The 23845-nt window shown below is 40.2% G+C and overlaps 1 protein-coding gene and 1 pseudogene across 1 annotated transcript; one reads left to right on the top strand and one right to left on the bottom strand.

The window, feature by feature from the left end:
- Positions 1-18831: 18831 nt before the first annotated feature.
- Positions 18832-23437, top strand: LOC125935348 (Golgi associated RAB2 interactor protein 6-like). The gene is given in 5 exon segments (XM_049648961.1): positions 18832-18965; positions 19845-20012; positions 22144-22346; positions 23103-23206; positions 23209-23437. Coding segments are annotated over 4 exon segments (678 nt in total). The 5' UTR covers positions 18832-18965; positions 19845-19856; the 3' UTR covers positions 23424-23437.
- On the bottom strand, positions 21591-21685 carry LOC125935921 (uncharacterized; annotated as a pseudogene).
- Positions 23438-23845: the final 408 nt, after the last annotated feature.

Raw genomic sequence — 23845 nt, forward strand, 5'->3', positions numbered from 1 at the left:
CCCTTCCTCCTTACCTATGTTTTCCTATCCTTTCTACTAAGTCCCCTAACTAGCAGCTGGATAACTTCTGTGATCTAACAAGTGTGGCATGAGCCATGACAATACTGGTTGAAACCCAGTATACTTGGGGTCACCATATTGAGTGCCTTATTTATAATCATTTTATAAATGTACCATACTTAGGACCTTATTTATAAATCATTGTATAAATATAAAATCACACTGATAAAGACAACTGTGTGCTATCATCAAATAATACTCTTAGATATTCTCCATCAATCAAGGGTCAATAAAAGATAGAACTAGTTCCTATCACCTTTTAAAATCTGACCATGTATAAAGATGGAAACCCAATTCCTGCATATTCTTCTCACATGCCACTGGCTAAACTAGTCTGTGAATGAAGTGGGAAATACTAAGTAAAGGTTTAGAAACTGATCTTGGCTTGCTTCACTGCTTACTTAGATGTGGTATTCATCCCTTGAGGTATCCACCACTAAATTACCAGCTGACATCATGTTTCATCTTCTTGAAGAACATTCATTATTATATGTTTCTGCACTGGTACCATTAGCTCAGTTTTTATGTTAAAAAAAAAAACTACCTTTATGAAATTTTTTCGTTTATTTCCTGAAAATTTGATAATATATTCCAGATGTCAAGATATTTTACACATATGTGTGTGTGTGTGTGTGTGTGTATATATATATATATCACCAAGTAGTTACTTAATATATTTCTCTGTATAGTACAAATAACACACACATCAGGCTCAACATTCAGAAAATTTTTTTTTCTTAATACTGAGTCCATAATAAAATTTTCCCAAGTGAGAGCAGAAAGTCATGATAGAAAGGAGATGTATTTTCTATTATCTCAATGTAAAACAATATAAATTAATAAAATATACTTTCCCACTTGTACTGCTTTCATCTCCACATTTTTCCCACTTGTCTGCATGAATAGAGAGGCGTTTCCCTCATGATGAATACTTTGAGCAACTATTGATGTGTCTGTTGTCCATCTGTATCTTCTTTGGAAAAAAAATGTCCATTCATGGCTTCTGCCCATTTTTTAATTGTATTATTCCTTTTTTTCAGGTGTTGAATTGTACAAGTTTTTTATATATTTTGGATAATAACTCTATCACATTCCTCATTTATAGTTATCTTCTCCCATTATGTAGTTGTCTTTTAGTTTTGTTGACTATTCCCTTCACTGTGCAGAAGCTTTTTATTTTGATGAAGTCCCAATAGTTTATTGTAGATTTTGTTTCCCTTGCTTCTGAATACATATCTAGTAAGAATTAGCTATCAGCAGATGTCAAAGAGGTTACTGCCTGCATTCTCCTCTATGATTTTAATGGTTTCATGCCTCACATTTAGGTCTTTCATACATTTAGAATTTATTTTTTATTATGGTGTAAGAAAGTGGTCCAGATTCATTCTTTTGCAGGTTGTTGTCCAATTTTCTCAACACCATTTGTTGAAAAGACTGCCTCTTTTCCGTTGGACATTCTTTCCTGCTTTGTCAAATATTAATTATCCATATAGTCATAGGCTCATTTACAGGTTTTCTATTTTGTTCCATTGATCCATGTGTCTGTTTTGTAAAAGTACCTTACCGTCTTTATGTCTAAAACTTTGTAATATAACTTGATGTTCAGAATTGTGATGCCTTCCACTTTACTTTTCTTTTTCAAGATTACTTTGGCTCCCTGGGGTCTTTTGTGGTTCCATAATTTTAGTATTTTAGGATTGTTAGAAATCTGTGAAAACTGCTGGTGGTATTTTGATAGAGGTTGCATTTAATGTGTAGATTGCTTTGGACAATATAGACATCTTAACAACATTCATTCTTCCAATCCATGAGCATGGATTTTTTTTTCGAATTCTTTGTGTTACCCTCAATCTTTCATCACTGTTTTATAATTTTCATGGTATAGATCTTTTACCTCTTTGGTTAGGTTTATTCCTATGTATCTCATGGTTTTGGTGTAATTGTAAATGGAAGGGATTTCATGATTCCTCTTTCTGCTGCTTCATCAGTGGTGTATAGAAATGTAACAGATTCCTGTACATTGATTTTGTATCCTGTGAGTTTACTGAATTTGTGTATCATTTCTAGCAATTTTTTGGTGAAGTCTTTTGTTCTTTTTATATAGAGTATCATGTCATCTGCAAATAGTTAAAAGTTTGACTTCTTCCTTCCCAATTTGGTTACCTTTTATTTATTTTTGTTGTCTGATTGTTGAGACAAGGATTTCCAGTACTATGTTTTAAATAACAGTGATAAGAATGGACGTCTCTGTCTTGTTTCTGACCATAGAGTAAAACCTCTCAGTTTTTCCCCATTGAGGATAATATTAGCTATGGGCTTTCCATATATGGCCTTTGTAAAGTTGTGGTACGTCCCCTTTAACCTATCTTGTTGAGGGCTTTAAACATGAATAGATGTTGTACTTTATCAAATTATTTTTCAGCATTTACTAAAAGGATTATAGGTTCTTATCTTTTCTTTTATTAATGTGGTATATCTCATTGATTTGCAAATATTGAAATACCCTTGCAGCTTGGGAATAAATCCCACTTGATTGTGGTGAATGATTCTTTTAATTTACTGTTGGATTCAATATCCTAGTATTTTGTTGAGAATTTTTGCATTCATGTTAATCAGACACATTGGCCTGTAGTTCTCTTTTTAGCGGAATTTTTGTCTTGTTTTGGGATCAAGGTAATACTGTCCTCACATAATGAGTTTGGAAGTTTTCTTTCCACTTATATTTTTTTTGTTAGTTTCAGAAGACTAGATATTAACACTTCTTTAAATAATTGGTAGAATTCCCCTGTGAAGCCATATGACCCTGGACTTTTGTTTGTTGGTAGGCTTTTGATTTAGTTTTTCAATTTCTTTGCTGTTTTTTTTGTCTGGTCAAGTTTTCTATTTCTTCCTGTTTCAGTCTTGGTAATTTACATTTATCTAGGAATTTATCCATTTTTTCCAGGTTGTCCATTTTGTTGGCATATAAGTTTTCATAATATTCTCTGATAATTGTGTCTCTGTGGTGTTTTTGTTAGTTCTCCTCTCTGATTTGTGATTTTATTTATTTTGGTCCTTTCTCTTTTCTCTTTGAGAAATATAGATAGAAGTCTATCAATTTTATTCATTTTTTTTTTCCAAAGAACGAGATCCTGGCTTCCTTGATCTGTTCTTTGTTCTTTTTGTTTTTGTTTTTGTTTTTTTGTTTTTGTTTGTTTTTTTTTTTTTTTAGTTTCTACATCATTGATTTCTGCTCTAATATTCATCATTACCCTTCTTCTACTGCCTTTAGGCTTTATTTGTTGTTTTTCTAGTTTCTTTAGGTGTAAGGTCAGGTTGTTTGAGATTTTTCTTGCTTCTTGAAGTATACCTGTATTGCTATATACTTCCCTCTTATGACCCTTTCTTAATCCCAAAGGTTTTGGGTGGTCAACTTTTCATTCTAATTTGTTTCCATGCATTCTAAAAATTTATTCTTTGATTTCATTGTAGACCCATTTATTCTTTAGTTGCACGTTGTTTAACCACCATATATTTGTGGTCTTTCTGAATATTTTCTTGTGGCAAGTTTCATAACATTGTGGTCCAAAAAATATGCATGGTATAATCTCAGTATTTTTGTACTTGGTGAGGCCTGATTAGTGACCTAGTATGTGATCTATTCTGAAAAATGTTCCATGGGTATTTGCAAAGAATTTGTATTCTGCTGCTTTTGGGTGAAATGTTCTGAATATATCTGTTAAGTCCATATGGTCAGTGTGTCTTTGAAAGCCACTTTCTCCTAGTTGATTTTCGCTTAGATGTTCTGTCCATTGTCATAAGTGTGGTGTTAAAGTCCTCTACTATTTTAATACTGTCAGTGAGTTCCTTTATGTTTGTGATTAACTTATTTATATATTTGGGCACTTCAAGTTGGGGCATAAATATTTATAACTGCTAGATCTTCTTATTGGATAGTCCCCTTTATTATGATACAGTGTCCTTCTTTATCTCTTATAGACTTGGTTTAAAATTGAGTTTGTATGATATAAATGTTGCTACTCTGGTTTTTATTTTATGACCATTTGCATGATAAATGTTTCTCTATCCCCTTAATTTCAATCTGCAGGTGTCTTTAGTATCTAAAATGAGTCTCTTATAGGTAGCCTACAGTTGTATCTTCTTTTTGTTTTTGTGTTTTTTTTCCCATTGTGCTACTCTATATCTTTTGATTGGAGCATTTAATCCATTTACATTCAGAGTAATTACTGACAGATATGTATTTAGTGCCATTTTAGTATTTGTTTTGTCATTGTTTTTGGAGATTTTCTCTTTTACTTTCTTGTGTTTGTTACTTTTGGTATTTCCTTTCCACTCAAAGAACCCCCTCTAATATTTCTTGTAGGGCTTGTTTAATGGTCATGAACTCCTTTAGTTTCATGAACTCCTTTAGTTTCTGGAAAACTTTATCTCTCCTTCTATTCTGAAAGATAGCCTTGCTGGATAGAGTATTCTTGGCTACAGATTTTTTCCCCATTCAGCACACTGAATATATCACACCACTGCCTTCCAGCCTGACATGTTTCTGTCGAGAGATCTGCAGCTAGCTTTGTGGGTCTTCCCTTGTCAGTTAAGGACTTATTTTGTCTTTCTGCTTTTAAGATTTTTTCTTTGTCACTATATTTTGTGATTTAATTACAATATATCTTGATGTTGGCCTGCTTTTGTTGATTTTGATGGGAATTCTCTGTGGATGCCTGTTTCATTTTATAGATTAGGTAAATTTTCAGTTATTATTTCCCCAAATAAATTTTCTTTTCCTTTTTCTCTCTTCTCCCTCTTTTGGGACTCCTTTGACATGAATTTTATGATGTTTTATGTAGTCATTGAGTTCCCCAAGTCTATTCTCCTGTTCCATAATTCTTCATTTTCTATTGTTCAGCTTCAATTATATTGTCTTCTATATCACTTATTGCACTGAGTCTGTTTTGAATCTGTTATTGCATTTTTCATTTGTTTTTTCTTAACTATTTTATCTCTGCAGTAAGAGCCTCCCTGAAGTATCCCATTATTTTTTGCAGACTGACAAGTATCCTTATGATTGCTACTTTAAATTATCCATCAGGCATATCACATATCTGTTTTACTTAGATATCTGTCCATGACCTCATCTTATTGTTTTCTTGGGATGAACTCCTATGTCTTGACATTTTGTCTAAGCCTCTGTCTTCTATGTGTTAAAAAAGCCTGTTGCATTTCCTGTTTCTGAGAGTAATGGCTTTATGACGAAGAGGTCTTATAATCTTCAGAGCCTAGTGCTTCAGTGAGTGTCTCTGGTGTTTGCTGTCTGCACTCTGCTGCTGTGTTTTGGTCAGTCATCTGCAGAGGTCAGTGTTTCGACCTTGGGCAGTGTGGTGAGTTTTAAATAGGTGTGCTGTGGTCTGCTTGTTGAGTATTGATGATACTTCCACTAGAACTAAAGCCTTACAGAACTCTCTGGTCACACATGTGTTGTGCATGAGAGTTTCTGCTAGTCTTCTAGGGAAGGATGCACTTCACTGGGACTTAGGCACATTTGCTGAGAAGAGCAGTAGCATCAGAGCACATGAGGGTGGGACTTGGTATAATCAGGTTAGAAAGCCAGTATTGGTGCTGTGTACTGAAGTTGATTTATGCTGGAAGGAGGGGAGGGAAATGCATAAGCCAGCTCCTTTGTCCAGGGTGAGGTATCTCAGCACTTGCTGTTCTTAGGGAAGCACTCCTAGCAGAGATAATAATCTCCCCCTCATGTGTCCCATGCATTTTTCAGATCTCCATTTTCATGTTGTTTGTCTATTGGCTGTTTACCTGGAAGGAGCAACACAGTGCTTGTTGGACTGTATCCCAGCCAAACCTGCTGATCCTTAAAACTCCAAACTCATTGGACATGTTGTGGCAAGGGCCAGTGCTGATCTTCTGGGGGAGGGTTTAATCAGGCTGGGACCAATGCAGGTTTGACCAAGAAGTGAATTTTCACCAGAGTACAGTGGCATGGGACCTCCAGCAAGCAAGCTAGGCATCAGTGTCAGGGTTAGCTGTTCTCAGCAGGTGTTTCTGAATCTATGCTGGGTGGAGGGAAATGGTGCCTGTGGGCTCCTTTGTCTCAGAAAGACATCTCTTTAAATGCCACCTCTCAAATATGTGCTCCAGGAATATGTGAACAATGTCTACCCTGGGAATCTTACACACTTCTCCTTGCCATCTTCCATAGGCTTTCTCTCCAGGAGTAGGGCAGCACCCTCAGGGCTCTATCCAAACCATGTTCACTAACCTTTAAAACTCCAGACTTTAAGCTCATCTGGTTGTCAGACCTCACAAAAATCAGCTCCTCTATTTTCCCAGTCAATGGCTTTGAGGAAATGTTCTCTTTGTGCATTCGGATGCAGACTCTATTCCCTCTTACCCTTCTCCACAACAGCGGTTCCTTCTGATCTGCACACTGGAAATCCATTTTCCCCCTAAAACACATCTCCACACTTCCTATGTCCTACAATGTGTCTTCTTCATTCCCTTTAGTTGTATGGTTTGTTCTGACAGTCTTCAGGTTGATTTCTGGGGTCTTTGGAATGATTTGATAATTATCTAGTTGTGTTAGTGGGAGGAGATGAGCCTAGGGTTCTCCTACCTGGCTGCCATCTTCTCTTCCTAATAAAAAGAATCTTAAATACAGAGAACAAACTGATGGTTACAAGAGGGGAGGTTGGTGGGGTTTGGGTGAAATAGATAAAGGGGATTAGGATTACAATTTTCTTGATGAACGTTGAGAAATGTATAGAATTGGTGAATCAGTATGTTGTACATATGTAACTAATACAACACTATATTTTAATTACATGTGAATAAAAATGAATAAGTAAATAAATAATCAATATCATTAATCATCCAGGATATCATATCAAGACTACAGTGAGAGGAAGATGGTGGTGTAGGAGGACACTGGGCTCAACTCATCCTGCTGATTGCTTAGATTCCACCCACATCTGCCTAAATAACCCAGAAAACTGCCAGAAGACTAGCAGAATGGACTCTTGCAGGCAAGCGTAGAAAAGAGGCCCATGGAAGAGGGTAGGAAAGGCGGAGAGGAGGTGTGTCCTACACAGACTGGCAGGAGGGAGCCAGAGCAGTGAAGAGGCAGCCCACTGGGCAAGGCAGAACCCCTGAAGTCTGGCTTGCAAAAACAGAGGGGCCAGACTCCATGAGTTCTGACAGCCAGTAGGACTTAACATCTGGAATGTTAAAAGTCAATAGCTCTGCTCTCGGAGTGCGGGGAGGGTGAGTGGACAACAGGAGGGAGAGTCGTTGAGCCCTAGAAGACAGAGGTCAGCTCGGCAGGGGAACAAAGGCCCTGAAAAGCTCCATCTCCCTCTCCCATCCCCGGTTGAAATTCCAAAGGGAACCAGTTCCTTTCACCTAACTTGCTTGCACCGCACAAACGCCCAATGCTGGGCTTCTGTGGATCCATCCCTCTGATGGGTCAGCCTCCCTCAAGGTGCTGCAGGGCCCCTCCCCCAGGGGACCACCTACAGCAAAGGGAGCTAAACCTGCCCCTTCTGCTTCTATGCACCTTGTGGATCCACCCTGGCTAATACACCAGATCCCATCAAAGCAGCACCAAAAGCCTTGCAGTCTGCAAGTAGCCCAGACAGGGGCCACACCACTCCACAGTGAGTCCTGCCTGTAGGAGAGGGGAAAATAAGGTACACACCAGTCTGCCTGTGGCCCAAGCAGTGGGCTGGGGGTAGACATCAGGTCTGTGGCTCCACCCACAAACACAAGTTACTCCTGACAGCACAGGGGAAGTACCCTGAAGTTTGGAGCCACCTCAGGGACTACCCAAAATGAAGAAACAGAAGAATGAGGAGAACCTCAAAATAAACTCCAGGAAGTAGCGACAACTAATGAATTGATCAAAAATGATTTAAGCAATATAATGGAACAAGAATTTGGAATAACAGTCATAAAATTAATCACTCTGCTTGAAAAAAGCATACAAGATATCAGAGAATTTATTGCTACAGATATCAAGGGACTAAGAAATAGTCATCAGGAGCTAAAATATGCTATAAATGAGGTGCAAAATAAAATGGAGGCGGCCATAGCACAGATTGAAGAGGCAGGGGAGAGAATAGGTGAATTAGAAGATGAAATTATGGAAAAAGAGGAAACTGAGAAAAAGAGAGTTAAAAAAATCCAGGAGTATGAGGGGAGAATTAGAGAACTAAGTGATGCAATCAAACTGAACAATATCCGTATCATAGAAATTCCAGAAGAGCCCCCAAATATATAAAACAATTAATCACAAACATAAGCAACCTTAGTGATAAGAATGTGGTAATGGTAGGGGACTTTAATACCCCACTTACAACAATAGATAGATCATCTAGTCACAAGATCAATAAAGAAACAAGGGCCCTGAATGATACATTGGATCAGATGGACTTGACAGGTATATTTAGAACTCTGCATCCCAAAGCAACAGAATATACTTTCCTCTCAACTCCACATGGAACATTCTCCAAGATAGATCACACACTGGGTCACAAAACAGCCCTTCATAAGAATAGAATAATTGAGATCATACCATGCACACTTTCAGACCACAATGCTATGAAACTTAAAATCAACCATAGGAAAAAGTTTGGAAAACCTCAAAATCATGGAAGCTAAAGATCACCCTATTTAAGAATGAATGGGTCAACCAGGCAATTAGAGAAGAAATTTAAAAATATATGAAAACAAATGAAAATGAAAATTCAACAATCCAATCACTTTGGGATGCAATGAAGGCAGTCCTGAGAGGAAAATACATTGCAATCCAGGTCTATCTCAAGAAACAAGAAAAATCCAAAATACAGAATCTAACAGCACACCTAAAGGAACTAGAAGCAGAACAGCAAAGACACCGCAAACACAGCAGAAGAAGAGAAATAACAAAGATCAGAGCAGAAATAAACAATATACAATCTAAAAAAACTGTAGAGCAGATCAATGAAACCAAGAGTTGGTTTTCTGAAAAATTAACAAAATTGATAAACCTCTGCCAGGCTTCTCAAAAAGAAAAGGGAGAAGACCCAAATAGATAAAATCATGAATGAAAATGGAATTATTACAACCAATCCCTCAGAAATACAAGCAAATATCAGGGAATGCTATGAAAAACTATATGCCAACACACTGGACAACCTGGTAGAAATGGACAAATTCCTAAGCACCCACACACTTCCAAAACTCAAACAGGAAGAAATAGAATACTTGAACAGACCCATAACCAGCAAAGAAATTGAATCAATTATCAAAAATCTCCCAACAAATAAGAGTCCAGGACCAGAAGGCTTTCCTGGGGAATTCTACAAGACAATTAAAGCACAGATAATACTTAACCTTCCGAAGATGTTCCAAAAAATAGAAAGGGAAGGAAAACTTCCAGACTCATTCTATGAAGCCATCATTACTTTGATTCCTAAACCAGACAGATACCCAGCAAAAAAGAGAACTACAGGCCAATATTCCTGATGAATATGGATGCAAAAATTCTCCATAAGATAGTAGCAAATCAAATTCAACAGCATATAAAAAGAATTATTCACCATGATTAAGTGGGATTCATTCCTGGGCTGCAGAGCTGGTTCAAAATTCACAAATCAATCAATATGATACATCACATTAATAAAAGAAAAGAACCATATGATCCTGTCAATCGATGCAGAAAAAGCATTTGAAAAAATTCAGCATCCTTTCTTAATAAAAACCCTCAAGAAAGTTGGGATAAAAGGAACATACTTAAACATCATAGAAAACATTTATGAAAAGCCCACAGCTAATATCATCCTCAATGGGGAAAAACTGAGAGCTTTCCCTCTGAGATCAGGTACACGACAGGGATGTCCACTCTCACCACTGTGGTTTAACATAGTGTTGGAAGTTCTAGCATCAGCAATCAGACAACAAAAGTAAATCAAAGGCATCAAAATTGGCAAAGATGAAATCAAGCATTCACTGGTTGCAAATGATATGATATTATACACGGAAAAGCAGATAGACTCCACCAAAAGTGTGCTAGAACTGATACATGAATTCAGCAAAGTTGCAGGATACAAAATCAATGTACAGAAATCAGTTGCATTCTTATACACTAATAATGAAGCAGCATAGAGACAAAGAAACTGATCCCATTCACAATGGCACCAAGAATTATAAAATACCTAGGAATAAACCTAACCAAACATGTAAAAGATCTGTATGCTGAAAACTATAGAAAGCTTATGAATGAAGTTGAAGAAGATATAAAGAAATGGAAAAACATTCCATGCTCATGGATTGGAAGAATAAATATTGTTACAATGTCAATACTACTCAAAGCTATCTACACATTCAATGAAATCCCAATCAAAATTGCACCAGCATTTTTCTCGAAGCTAGAACAAGCAATCCTAAAATTTGTATGGAATATCAAAAGACCCCGAATAGCCAAAGTAATATTGAAGAAGACCGATGCAGGAGGCATCACAATCCCAGACTAGAGCCTCTAGTACAAAGCTGTAATCATCAAGAGAGCATGGTATTGGCACAGAAACAGACACATAGACCAATGGAATAGAATACAGACTGCAGAATTGGACCCACAAAAGTATGGCCAACTAACCTTTGACAAATCAGGAAAGAATATCCAATGGAAAAAATGACAGTCTCTTTAACAAATGGTGCTGGGAGAACTGGACAGCAACATAGAGAAGAATGAAACTAGACCACTTTCTTACACCATTCACAAAAATAAACTCAGAATGGATAAAGGAACTGAATGTGAGACAGGAAACCATCAAAACACTAGAGGAGAAAACAAAAACAAAAACAAAAACAAAAACAAACAAAAAAAACAAAACAAAACAAAAAAAACAAAACCTCTCTCACCTCAGCCACAGCAATTGCTTACTTGACATATCTCCAAAGGCAAGGGAATTAAAAGCAATAATGAACTATTGGGACCTCATCAAGATAAAAAGTTTCTGCACTGCAAAGGAAACTATCAATAAAACGAAAAGGCAACCAATGGAATGGGAAAAGATATTTGCAAATGACATATCAGACAAAGGGCTAGTTCCAAAATCTATAAAGAACTCACCAAACTCCACACTCAAAACAAATAATCCAGTGAAGAAATGGGCAGAAAACATGAATAGACACTTCACTAAAGAAGACACCCGGATGGCCAACAGGCACATGAAAAGATGTTCAACGTTGCTCCGTGTCAGGGAAATACAAATCAAAACCACACTGAGATACCACCTCACACCAGTCAGAGTGGCTAAAGTGAACAAATCAGGAGACTATAGATACTGGAGAGGATGTGGAGAATTGGGAACCCTCTTGCATTGTTGGTGGGAATGCAAACTGGTGCAGCCACTCTGGAAAACAGTGTGGAGGTTCCTCAAAACATTAAAAATAGATCTACCCTATGACCCAACAGTAGCACTGCTAGGAATTTACCCAAGGGATACAGAAGTGGTGATGCATAGGGGTTCTTGTACCCCAATGTTTATAGCAGCACTTTCAACAATAGCCAAATTATGGAAAGCACGTAAATGTCCATCAACTGATGAATGGATAAAGAAATTGTGGTTTATATACACAATAAAATACTACTTGGCAATGAGAAAGAATGAAACATGGCCGTTTGTAGCAACGTGGATAGAACTGGAGAGTGTGATGCTAAGTGAAATAAGTCATACAGACAAAGACAGATACCATATTTTTTTTTTTACTCTTATGTGGATCCTGAGAAACTTAACAGAAGACCATGGGGGAGGGGAAGGAAAAAAAAAAGTTAGAGAAGGAGGGAGCCAAACCATAAGAGACTCTTAAAAAGTGAGAATAAACTGACGGTTGATGGGAGTGGGAGGGAGGGGAGGGTGGGTCATAGGCATTAAGGAGGGCACCTGCTGGGATGAGCACTGGATGTTGTATGGAACCGAATTTGACAATAAATTTCATTAAAAAAAATACTACCATGAGATATCACCTTATACCTTTTAGAATGAATCAAATCAAAAAGAAAAGAAATAACAGTTGGCAAGGCTGTGGAAGAAAAGCAGCCCTTGTGCACTATTGTGGGAATGTAAACTGGGGCAGCCACTGGTGGATTCAGTATGGAGGTTCTTCAAAAAATTCAAAATAGGAATACCATATGTTCCATTAATTCCACTGCTGTGTATTTACACAAAGAAAAGTCCTAATTCAAAAAGACAGAGTCACCCTATGTTTGTACAAGCATTATTTATAATACTCAAGAAGTAGGGGTGCTGGATGGCATAGCTGGTTGAGCATCTGACTCTAGATTTCAGCCCAGGTCATGATCCCAGGGTTGTGGGACTGAGTCCCACCTCAGGCTCTGCACTGAGCAGGGAGCTTGCTTAAGATCCTCTCTCTCTCTCTCTCTCTCTCTCACTCTCTTTCTCTCTCTCTCTCCCACCTTTTCCTCTCACTAATACACACTCTCTCTATAAAATAAAAAAATAGTCAAGATATAGAAGCAACCCAACTGTCGACTGATAGATAAATCATAAAGCAGATGTGTGTACATACAGTAGAATATTAGCCATAAAAAAGAATGAGAGCTTCCCATTTGAAAAACATGGATGGATCTAGTATGTATCCTACTAAGTGACTTAACTCAGAAGAGAGAGAGCAAATATCATATGATTCCATTTATATGTGAAATCTAACAAACAAAATAAATGAACAAAGAAACCAAGAAACAAAAGCCAGACTGCTAAAAATAGAGAACTGGTGGTTGCCACTGGGAAGGTGGGGGTGAGGAATGGATAAAATAGATAAAAAGGATTAAGATGTGCAATCTTCCAATCCAGAAGTACTGTACTTAACACAAGTAGGTCAGGGGGATGAAAAGTACGGCATAGGAAATGTAGTCAATGATACTGTATGAACACTGTATGGTGACAGACTATGACTACACGTATTGTGGTGAGCATTGTGTGATGTGGGAATCGTTGCATCAACATGTTGTATTCTTGAAATTCATACAACATTGTATGTTAATTATACTTCATTTAGAATAAATAAAATAATAATAAAAGATAAAAAATTAAAAAAAATCAACCTGGGACTAATTTAGGTTGAATTGCTTAGTATCTCTCTCCCATTGTATTTCAAGGCCAGTGTGTGGGCATGCTTTACTTCTTGTTCTTTTTTTTTTTTTAAGTTTATTTATTTATTTTGAGAGAGAAAGAGACAACATGAGTGGGTAAGGGCAGAGAGAGGGAGACAGAGAGACAATCCCAAGCAGGCTCCGCACTGCCAGCAGAGTCTGACACAGGGTTAGAACCCACAAAATCATAAGATCATAACCTGAACTGAAATCAAGAGTCAGACGTTTAAATGACTGAGCCACCCAGGTGCCCCACTCCTTGTTCTTAATGCTGCTGAGAATATTTTTCTCCCACTCCATTTTGGAAACATCTTTTAAGTTTCATATTAGGGAAGTACAAACTAAATCATCCCTCACTGAGACTATTCACTGAACTACCTAGTCTCCCTTATAGATGACACCTGTGTTTTTGTTTGTTTCTTTGTTTGTTTTATATCTAAGTCTGCCATTTGGTCTCACCAATTTGACAACACATCAGGTCTTTGACTCTTTCCTGTAATGTATTTTTTTTAATCTCACTTGTCCCTAACCATATTTTGCACTTTGTTGTCATCTATAATGGAACCATATGAAATTACAAATTTGGTTAGCCATACTATTAAGTATGACATTGTATCAGTCACTATAGCTCAAAAAGCTATGACAACAGCAATTTTTAATTTTAACTTGTATCTTATTGTTTGCTCTTTGCCATCTGAGACTCTAATATCTGTCACTCCTTTGCCCTTATCTCCAACTACCTGGACAGATCTAACCTGCCTTTCAACATATGTGTCAGATTCCAAACTACAGGCTTAGTGATCTTAAACCAAAGACAAACAGGTAGGACAAGGTCATAATAAGTTGATCATATCCTACTCCCTAGATACTAAATCTGATGCCAAATCCACCTATGACTTTAGTCAGTTGTCAATTCCAATTTTCAAAAGGACTATGAAATGCCTTTGACATATTCTTCAAAACCTATCCTCACTTTTTATAGTAAAAAAATCTGATGGCATTATCCTGGACTTAAAAACTGAAATGTAATCAAGATAAGTTCCCATGTGAGATCTTGCACATTGTCTGGCCTCTATTTCTTTAAATGCTTATCAGATTGCAATGATCCTGTCTTTTTCCCTTCTACAGTAAATGCTTTTCTTATTGAATCTTGATATGTCCAGTTTCCCTAGTTCCCTTCCATTTTAGTCTCAGACTATCAATGATACAGATTTTTGTCCACTAGTGGATGGACACTTCCCACAAGTGTTCAAAGTTACTCAGACAATAAATTTTACTATCTAACAAAAATACACATACCCCATTAACATCCCACCTTTTCTCACCTTTTCACAAATGCTTTTTTCAGGGTAATTTTGCTTTCATGCACAAATGCTTCTCTTTCTTTATAAAACCATTCCCTCCACCGTCATTGTATGGTGTGCACCCTCCTCAGGCCAAAAACTCCACCCTTTCCAGGAAAACACTAACTCTGTGTTGAGAACTTTTACAAAAAATTCTCAGTCCTCACTTTCCATACATAATGCCTCTTCCTTTTGAGACCTCTCTCATCCCTTAGAAGAGTCTGCTTAACCACCTTATAAATGTACTACTTCTGTGACTGTTCTTTCTTATTCCCCCCATCTTTTTTTGTTCCTCTCCCATAACTTAAAATTCATATGTTGAATTCCCTCTGTGCTTGCTCATTTATTTGTGTTATACTCTTTTGCTGAGAAATTTTCTTTATCCGCATATTTTCAAATACCATCTATATGTTAAAATCTTCCACATTTTTAATTTATTTTGGGGAAGAGAGAGAGAGAAAGAGAGAGGTCATGATTAGTGGAGGGAGGGAGGAAGGAAGGGAGGGAGAGAGAGTGAGGGAGGGAGAGAGGAGAGAGAGAGAGAGAGAGAGAGAGAGAGAGAGAATCCCAAGCAGGCTATGCACTGTCAGGGCAGAGCCCAACGTGGGGTTTGATCCCATGAACCATGAGATCATTATCTGAACTGAAATCAAGAGTCAGCCACCCAGACTGAGACACCCAGGCACCCACAATCTTCTAAAAATTTAACTGTAGATCAAGCCACAACTTTAAGCTCCAGATACAAGTATCCAATTGTATTTGATATCATTTTTTGAAGTCTCTCATATGTGTATAAATACTCTTTTTATCTCAATATGCAGAGCCCAGGACTTTCATTACCATAGATGTGCCCAACAATTAACACTAAAGGGAGTATTCTGGTTGAAATGAAAAGATCATAGACAGTAACTGTAGGTCATATGAAGCTATAAAGATCTCCAATAATGAAGAACATTGAACACAGTATTATAATTTTGGTTTTTAACTCTATTTCTTATTTATTCTGACTTAAAGTTTAAGCACATTAAAACAATGTTAAATCTATTTTAAATGGAAGTCAGCATCATGGTGGCATGAGGTGTCCCTCCTTTGCAACTTCCTCTTTATTAACAATAAATAAGACATTCATACATGATCAAAAGTGACTCTGTGGAAGTGGCTGGACCCAACACCAAACTCCAAGGGAGTCACCCGCATGAACATCTGCTTACAGATGTAGGCAGACAGATGTAAGTATGGGCATTGTAAAGAGCTGGATTCAGCAAACCTGCCCCACACCCTCTCAGGTGAAGTTGGGAAAAAACTAGAGTCTGCTGACTTGTACAGATACCCATGGACAAGAAAGAATTTATAGCCACACATCCTCACCAAGAGGACATGCCAAGAACCAAGAAAACTAAATGGAGAAATGTTGTCTTCAACAAATGGTGTTGGGAAAACTAGATAGCCATATATAGAGAAAAATGAATTTGTATTTCTACCTTATATCACTCACAAAAATTCATGTGACATGCGGGGCGCCTGGGTGGCTCAGTCAGTTGAGCGTCCGACTTCGGCTCAGGTCATGATCTCATGGTCCGTGAGTTCAAGCCCCGTGTCGGGCTCTGTGCTGACTGCTCAGAGCCTGCAGCCTGTTTCAGATTCTGTGTCTCCCTCTCTCTCTGACCCTCCCCCGTTCATGCTGTGTCTCTCTCTGTCTCAAAAATAAATAAACATTAAAAAAAAGTCATGTGACATGGATTAAAGATGAACATAAGACCTGAAACCTTAAAACTTCCACAAAAAAAAAAAAAAAAAAAACTAAAAAAAACATGAAAGAAGCTTCTTGACACTGATCTTGACAATGATTTTTTTTTGGATATGACACACAAAAATACAAGCAACAAATGTAAAAATCAACAAGTGGGGCTACAACAAACTAAAAAGCATTTGCACAGCAAAAGAAACAACAAAATAAACACATAACTTATGGAATGGGAGAAAATGTTTGCAATCCATATGTCAGATAAGGAGTTGAGACATATAAATAATCATACAACTGGACAACAACAAACAATCTGATCAAAAACTGAACAGGAACTGATACAGGAACCGAACAGAACTTTTTCCAAAGGAGATATCCAGATAGTCAACAGGTACTTGAAAAGATACTCAACATCACTAATTATCAGGGAAATGCAAATCAAAACCACAATGAGACATCACCTCATACCTGTTGGAATGACTACCATGAAGTAGACAAGACGTGGTCAGTGGTGAGGAGAATGTGGAGAAAATGGAACCCTTGTGTGCTATTGGTAAAATGTAAATTGGTTCACTTAGTATGGAAATCAGTTTGGAAGTTCCTAAAACAATTTAAAAAAAGAAAAAAGAAAAAGAAAAAGGAAAGGAACTACCATATGATCTAATAATCCTACTTCTGGGAATATAACCAAAGAAGATAGAGTCAGTATCTCAAAGAAAATTCTGCACTCTTACATTCAGTGAGGCATTATTCACAGGAGTTAAGATGTTAATGTTTTGTCAATGAATGAATGGATAAAGAATATGTGGTGTTTATGTACAATGGAATATTATTTGGGCACGAAAAGGAAGGCATTTGGGGCATCACTGATGTAACTCTAGGGCATTTTGCTAAGTGAGATAAGTCAGACAGAGTAAGACAAACAATGCATGACATCACTTACATATGAAATCTAAAAAAGCCGCACTCTTAAAAACTGAGAGTGGAATAGTGGTTAACAGGGGCAGGGCAGCAGTAGGGTAGGGACATGCTAAAGGATACAAACTTGTAACGAGTAGTAAGTTTTGGAAAACTAATGCACAAGCAGAAAAAAGGTAAGAATGAAGTATTGAAACCAAGATGAATAAAACAGAGAATGAAGAATAGAGAAGATCAAGGGAGCCAAAAGTGAAATGGGGACACTGGGGCCCAGATCTTAAGATCTCATCCTGCCCTATCGTGCACTTCCGCTAGGTGCGTCTGTGAGGATGATCCAGTGGGGGCTAGGGAACAGCACAGTCAGGACAACTCTCCTCACCAACCCCAAAGAGCCCCAAAGAGTCTGAAGAGTGGTTGGGCAGTTTGACAGATGTAGCCAGAGCCTCCGTTAGGTTCCATCTTTATATTTGTCATTGCTGGGTGACAGGGAGAGCCACGCTTCTGGGATTCACTGTGCACATCCCACGGGGAGTCACTACTTTTCTGCATAGAGTGTTTGCAGTAGGGCTCCACCGGGAGGCTGCTGTCCTCTACACCAGACTGTATGCGTGAATAAACAAAGCCGACCTTAAAGCAGGTTAGTAAATTCTGTTTTCCTTGTTTTCCTGAGGACCAGAGCCACAGAGGACACTTACAGAATGCTGGGAAGAACCGCTGAGACTTGTTAGCTACCGGGCATCGCAAATCCCAGATGGGTGCCCTCAAGCAGTTCTCCAAATACTTGCTCTTCACAAGGAGTAATTTGTTTAGCTTGTAAAAACTAAGGTTTTCTTTTTTTTTTCTTTTTTTAATTTTCATATAGACACTAGAAAGACCCTTAGGTCATCGTAACACACTATGTTCCTATCACACCTTATTGTCGGAAAACACTGCTTGCACGCCTTCACCTAACTGGTTTTCTGGTTCTCCCAGGTTTTGGTGTCTCCTTACCTTACCTGAGATGGTCAGAGAAGGCTGACATCAGCCACCTACTGCAGTTTTGGTGCACAATGAGATGAGACAGAAAGTAGCAGGAAACAGACAGAGACAGGAGCACCTTTCGGGCACCATATTTGTTCCCTCCGTTTTGGTAAAGCCCAGAAGGGTCGCTTTCTTGTTTGCGCTCAGTCTCACCCCACAGAACCCACAACAGTGGGGTCTGTGTGCACATGCGCTCCCGACTGTGGCGTCTGTGTGCACATCCGCTCCTGACCTATGGCTCTCAGAGGCTCCCAGGCTGTGGGTAGACAGTGACTGCGCTTGCGCACCTGCTGGCCTGACCTCAGAGGAGCAGTGTGGGCCGTATTTGCGCATGCGCAGCAGTCTAGTGCCCACAGAAGTAAGCGTGCAGGCCTTGCGCAGGTGGTGTCTGCGCATGCGTCCTCTCCATCCCTTTCAGCATGGCTCTGTCCTCTCCCTCATGGCTTGGCCGGGTTTGCGGCAGATTGATGTCCCTTTCTGAGGAGGTGGCTACTGGGATGAGGATACAGTGTTGCATGATAGCTACAGGTCACAATGGACAGGAAAATTGTAAAGGCAGCCTAGGGGGTGGGGAGGTGGAAGTTCCGGGGGGCATTCAGGTGGGCTTTTGTTCAGGAGGAGGGTGGGGACGCAGAGGACACGGCTCCCGGTGGCCGCTCCACCTCAGCTCTCAGACGTCGGTGTGGTCCTGGACTGGCGGTGCCCACGCGAAGGCCCTGAGGTCAGTCCACATCCCTCTACACGGGGGGGTTCCGAGGAAAGGGGCTGTGGGGTCTCCGGAGAGGGGGCACCCTGCGCAGCATAGTGAGATTGGTACAACAGAGTGGGACCATGACCTAGACCAGGGTTAGAGCCCTGAGGAGGAACCTGACCTGGACCTTAGGAAGTGCGGGGACAGCCTCATCATAATTGGATGGAGGAGTCTGCCCTGGATGGGGCGGGAATCCCCGAGGAGGTGAGGGCAGAGGAGTGTGGGAGAACCTGACACAGGGGAACCCCGAGCAGGACAGGGGAGGATCCAGACTGTGGTCAGGGTTGGGTTGATCCTGATCCAGAGCAAGGAGGAAGGGGACATAGGTCTACATGGAAAAGCCTTCCGAAGGGTGGAGTAAGTGAAAAGCTCACATAAAGTGGTTTGTCTTTGCTCAGATGGAAGTGATGGACACTTTTCTTGGGCGTGGTGAGTCCACAGTGAAAGTAGTGAGCTGTTTTAGGCCTGAGGTCTGTGAGAGAGTCAGGAGCCAGCAGGGACTGTGTGCACAGTTGTGTGTCATTCACTGCACAAGGTCGTGCAAGTCATTCACTGCACAAAGGCAGCTGGCTGAGGGGTGAGGGGAGGGGTCTGCAGTCTGGCCTGTGCTCTGGGCTGTGTGGTCGTCCTGGTGCTGGGGATGCCTTCCTCTGGCTCTTACACAGGCACCACATGCTGACAGACTGTATAGGGCTGGGGGCCGAATCTGCCCAAAGGACTCCTCTGTCTGAATCACAACGCTACAGGATGTGTGTGCTCATGAGCTCCTTGTGTGGGGAGGCTGGCTGCAGGAAACTGTCTAAGTTTAAGGGCAAGAAGTAACCTGCCTCCCTTTCCTTGGTGTGTTAGTGACAGGCAGCCATGGACAGCGACCTGAAGTTGCTGTGTGATGGCTCCCGAAGCTTCCAGATGTTGCACATGTTCAACAAGTCTGTGGGGAAGCTGCAGGGGCTGCTGTGCAAGGGGGAGTACGCCCTGCTGAAGCACCTGCTCATATTTGAGAGTGACTTTATACAGGTGAGGTGCTCCACCCCTTCCTCCTCCCTCCCTTTCATTCTTTTCTGCCCACAGCAATTTATTGAAGACCTGCTACATGCTGAGTGCACAGAGAGTCTTCAGTGGCATCTCCAGCAGGTAGAGGAGACATACAGTTGTTCTGTTTTGTTTTTTTTCACTTACTTATGTACACACCCAGTTTTACCAGGTGGCTGATCCCTCCCATACTTGCATCAGAGGTATTATTGTTTAGAGGAAAACAAAAACCAAACATGAATATGGTTTACTCTTCTGGACACACTTCCCTTGTTGCATTTCCATTTCTCCCCAGTTACCACTATCTCAAATTTGGTCATTATTCTCATGCAGGTTTTGTCCTTTCCTATATATTTACTTATTTTTTTAAGTTTACTTATTTATTTTGAGAGAGAAAGAGCAGGAGACAGGCAGAGAGAGAGAGAGAGAGAATCCAAGCAGGCTCCACGCTGTTAGTGCAGAGCCTGATGTGGGTCTCGAACTCACAACCGCAAGATCATGACCTGAGGTGAAACCAAGAGGTAGAAGCTTAACCGACTGAGCCTCCCAGATGCCTCTGTCCCCTTCTATATGCTTACTAAATGCTTTATGACTCTGGGAGGCACAGTGCAGTCTTCTCATCTCGTACATATGGATGTTCGACATGATTTCACACGGGCTGTGCCATTTGCAGCTTGCTTTTTCTCGTTCAGTGTGTCGTAGGAACTTGAGGCTCCACAGTTCTTCTTATTTTTCTGATTATCTCCAATATCCAAAGCAAAAAGCAATTTGGTGTCCATTTCCTGTGAGCCTCACAACAACCTTCCTATGCAGGCACAACAGACATCCCCATTTTGCTCAGGAGCAAACTGAGTTCCAGAGAGTAAAGTGAGTTTCTCAGACCATCAGGTGGCTGAGGCCCAGGTTTTCTGGATTTCAGCTCAAGGAATTTCTAGTCTGTACTGGTTTCTGGATGAAGGTGTGGGTCATGGCAGTACAAACCAGATGTTGGGTGTGAGCAACTACACACCTTGTGAGTGTGGGAGAGGAGGGGAAAGGAAACACATGAGGACCAGCCAGGGAGCTGCATGATTTATCATTGATTCTCAACCTCGACAAGTCCTTGGAATTACCCACAAAGTGTAGGAAACACTGTACCCAGTACCCACTCCCAAGATTCCTGTGGAATGACTAAGGCTCTCTGGGCAGCAGACGCGTCTGAGCTTCCAGTTGATTGAAATGTACAGGCAGGATTAGGGATCAGTAAACACATGCAGACACAAGACACAAATGATTAATCTTGCTCAACTATTTGACAGTTTGGCGTAAGTGGTTGCATTATGCCCCTTTATCCTTAAATTCTTCATGCATCTTCTCAGAACTTGGACTTTTGCTTATGCAACCATGATGCAATTTGTTGAAATTTGATATTGATAGAATGTGTGTTACATTTTCTCATTTGTCTGAATAATAGCTGTATTTCCTAATCCAGAATCATGGATTACACTTGATTGTCACACCTCTTTAATCCTTTAGTCCAGAATGATTCCTTTGCCTTTCATTGTCTTTTTTGCATTAGAATTTTTGAGGTGAAAAAGCTTTTTAAAAATAAAAATTAATAAAACGTTCATTTTGCACAAACTCTACACTTGATCTTAGCCAAAAGGCTGAGAAGCGATATTTTGGGGGGAAAATTCTAAGTTTGTTTACTTAGACACTTACTGAGAAGTGCTCGAGTTATGTCCAGTGTCTTATTATTGAAATTATGGTGATGAACAACTTTGTGTGTGTGCAAGTAAATGTAGAATACATTTTCAGAAGTTGAATTGCTGGGTCTTAAGCTGTGCATGTTTTTGTTATTTTAATAGTGATCACATGCACTTCTAGGTAGGAAAATAACACATGCACCTTGAGGAAGGGGGGTTTGGCTCCTATGACAGGTCATATTGCAGAGGGAGATGTGAATCAGTTCTGTTGATACAGGGCTTGAACTACCTGTGAGGGAACGCTACCATCCCTTTGAGTTCTTGCCACAGGCCAATAACTGCGGTGGCCACTTTATTTAGGAGCAGAGCAGAGGAGTGCAGGTGCAAGAGAATGTAAGATAAGGCCCTTTTCCTGTTTCTTCCAACAACAGATCAACAAAAGAGGAGAAGTGATTGATGTGCACAACAGCGTGCAAATGGTGACAGTGGGCATTGCATACACTAGCCAAAACCTAACAATACCTGATATCTTGTTGCTGGCACAGCCAGCTGTGAGCTATGCAGTCAGTGCCAGAAATGACCAAGATACCCAGGGAAAGGGCTTCAAGTCCACAAAGAGCTTGGAGCTGACCAGGTGAGTCCAGGAATTTTAGTGCCTCCCTGTAAGATGTATCCAGAAGGAACACGACCATCAGGCACATGATTCCCCATAACACAGAGCCCTCCGTGGCCAGACCAGTAGCGGTGGGGTGGATTCAGAGGAGGAGAAATCAGACACAGCTATAGGATCCACAAGGCTTTGTTGGGAAAGTGGTTGTTGATTATGTAAGAAGTGTTATGGGAATAAGACTGGAAGAAAAGCTGGGAAAAAATAGTAGGAGGCCTTGCATGGCAGTGAGGGGTTAATTCCTACAGTTTTGGGAGGTGGTCAGGAGACATCAAGGTTTTTGTTTTTTTTTTTTAACATTTATCTATTTTTGAGAGATAGAGAGTGTGTGTGAGCAAATGGGGGAGGGGCAGAGAGAGAGGGAGACACAGAATCTGAAGCAGGTTCCAGGCTCTGAGCTGTCAGCACAGAGCCCAACATGGGGCTCTAACTCATGAACCATGAGATCATCACCTGAGCCGAAGTCTGATGTTTAACCAACTGAACCACCTTGACGCCCCAGGAGCCATCAAGCTTTAGTCAGGAGTGTGATGAGTTAAATGATGTACCCTGAATTCAGACTGCACCTGTCAGTGCTAAGGAGGTGGATATGAGGGCTGAGATCAAGTGGACAGGACTCATGGAATGCTTCAAGAGAGGATTAAATTCTGACTAGCCCTAGAGATCACCTTACTCCTCCTTCTCATCTGCCCCAACCTAATCCTCCACTTTGCTCCCCAACAGGCTGCTTCCATTGAAGTTTGTGAAGATATCCATCTACAATTACAAAAAAAAAAAAAAGTTCCACTTGAAGCTTGTCACTGGACGCTCTTTTTACCTACAATTGTGCATCCCCCAGATGCAAAGGAAGATCTGTTTGCATGCTGGGAAGACTTAGTGTACCTGCGGAGGCCACCAGTAAAGGCTTACAGTGGGACCCTGGCCCAGCCGGCGGGTGACATCATCTCCATTCCTGTGCTGGAGGGGGAGAACAAGAAGAACCCAGCAGTAAGTCTCTGCAGAGACTCTTGGAGAAGGGCCAGGGTGATTTGGAAGAGCTTCTAAGTCTCCTCCAGGCTTCTCTCTGAGGCTCAGCGGGAGAAGGCAGTTCATTTGGAAGGATTCAGGCCAAATAAGGCACGGTGTATAGACTTTCCTACCTTGGAAAGGTTCCAAGTACTTCTGAATATCTGTGGTCCCATAGATGTCACCTCCTCTAATCTCATACCCAGTGTTGTAATGCCCTCAACAGCATCCCCGCTGTCCAGTGCATTCTGGAATGATGACCATGACAGCCCAGGCAATCTGATCTGCTGTGGGATACTTTCAAATAGTAGAAAGTCTTTCCTTGATTTCTGTATACATCTGTGGCCTGGCAGCATGCCCTGTGTATATGTGCACATTTTGTTCTTAAGCATAAGACTGTAAAATGGCATAGCTCTTGACCAGCAGCCTCACTTTTAGGAATCTGTTTTGCAGAAATGCTA

This window comes from Panthera uncia, assembly GCF_023721935.1.
Source record: "Panthera uncia isolate 11264 chromosome A1 unlocalized genomic scaffold, Puncia_PCG_1.0 HiC_scaffold_17, whole genome shotgun sequence".
Classification (NCBI taxonomy): domain Eukaryota; kingdom Metazoa; phylum Chordata; class Mammalia; order Carnivora; family Felidae; genus Panthera; species Panthera uncia.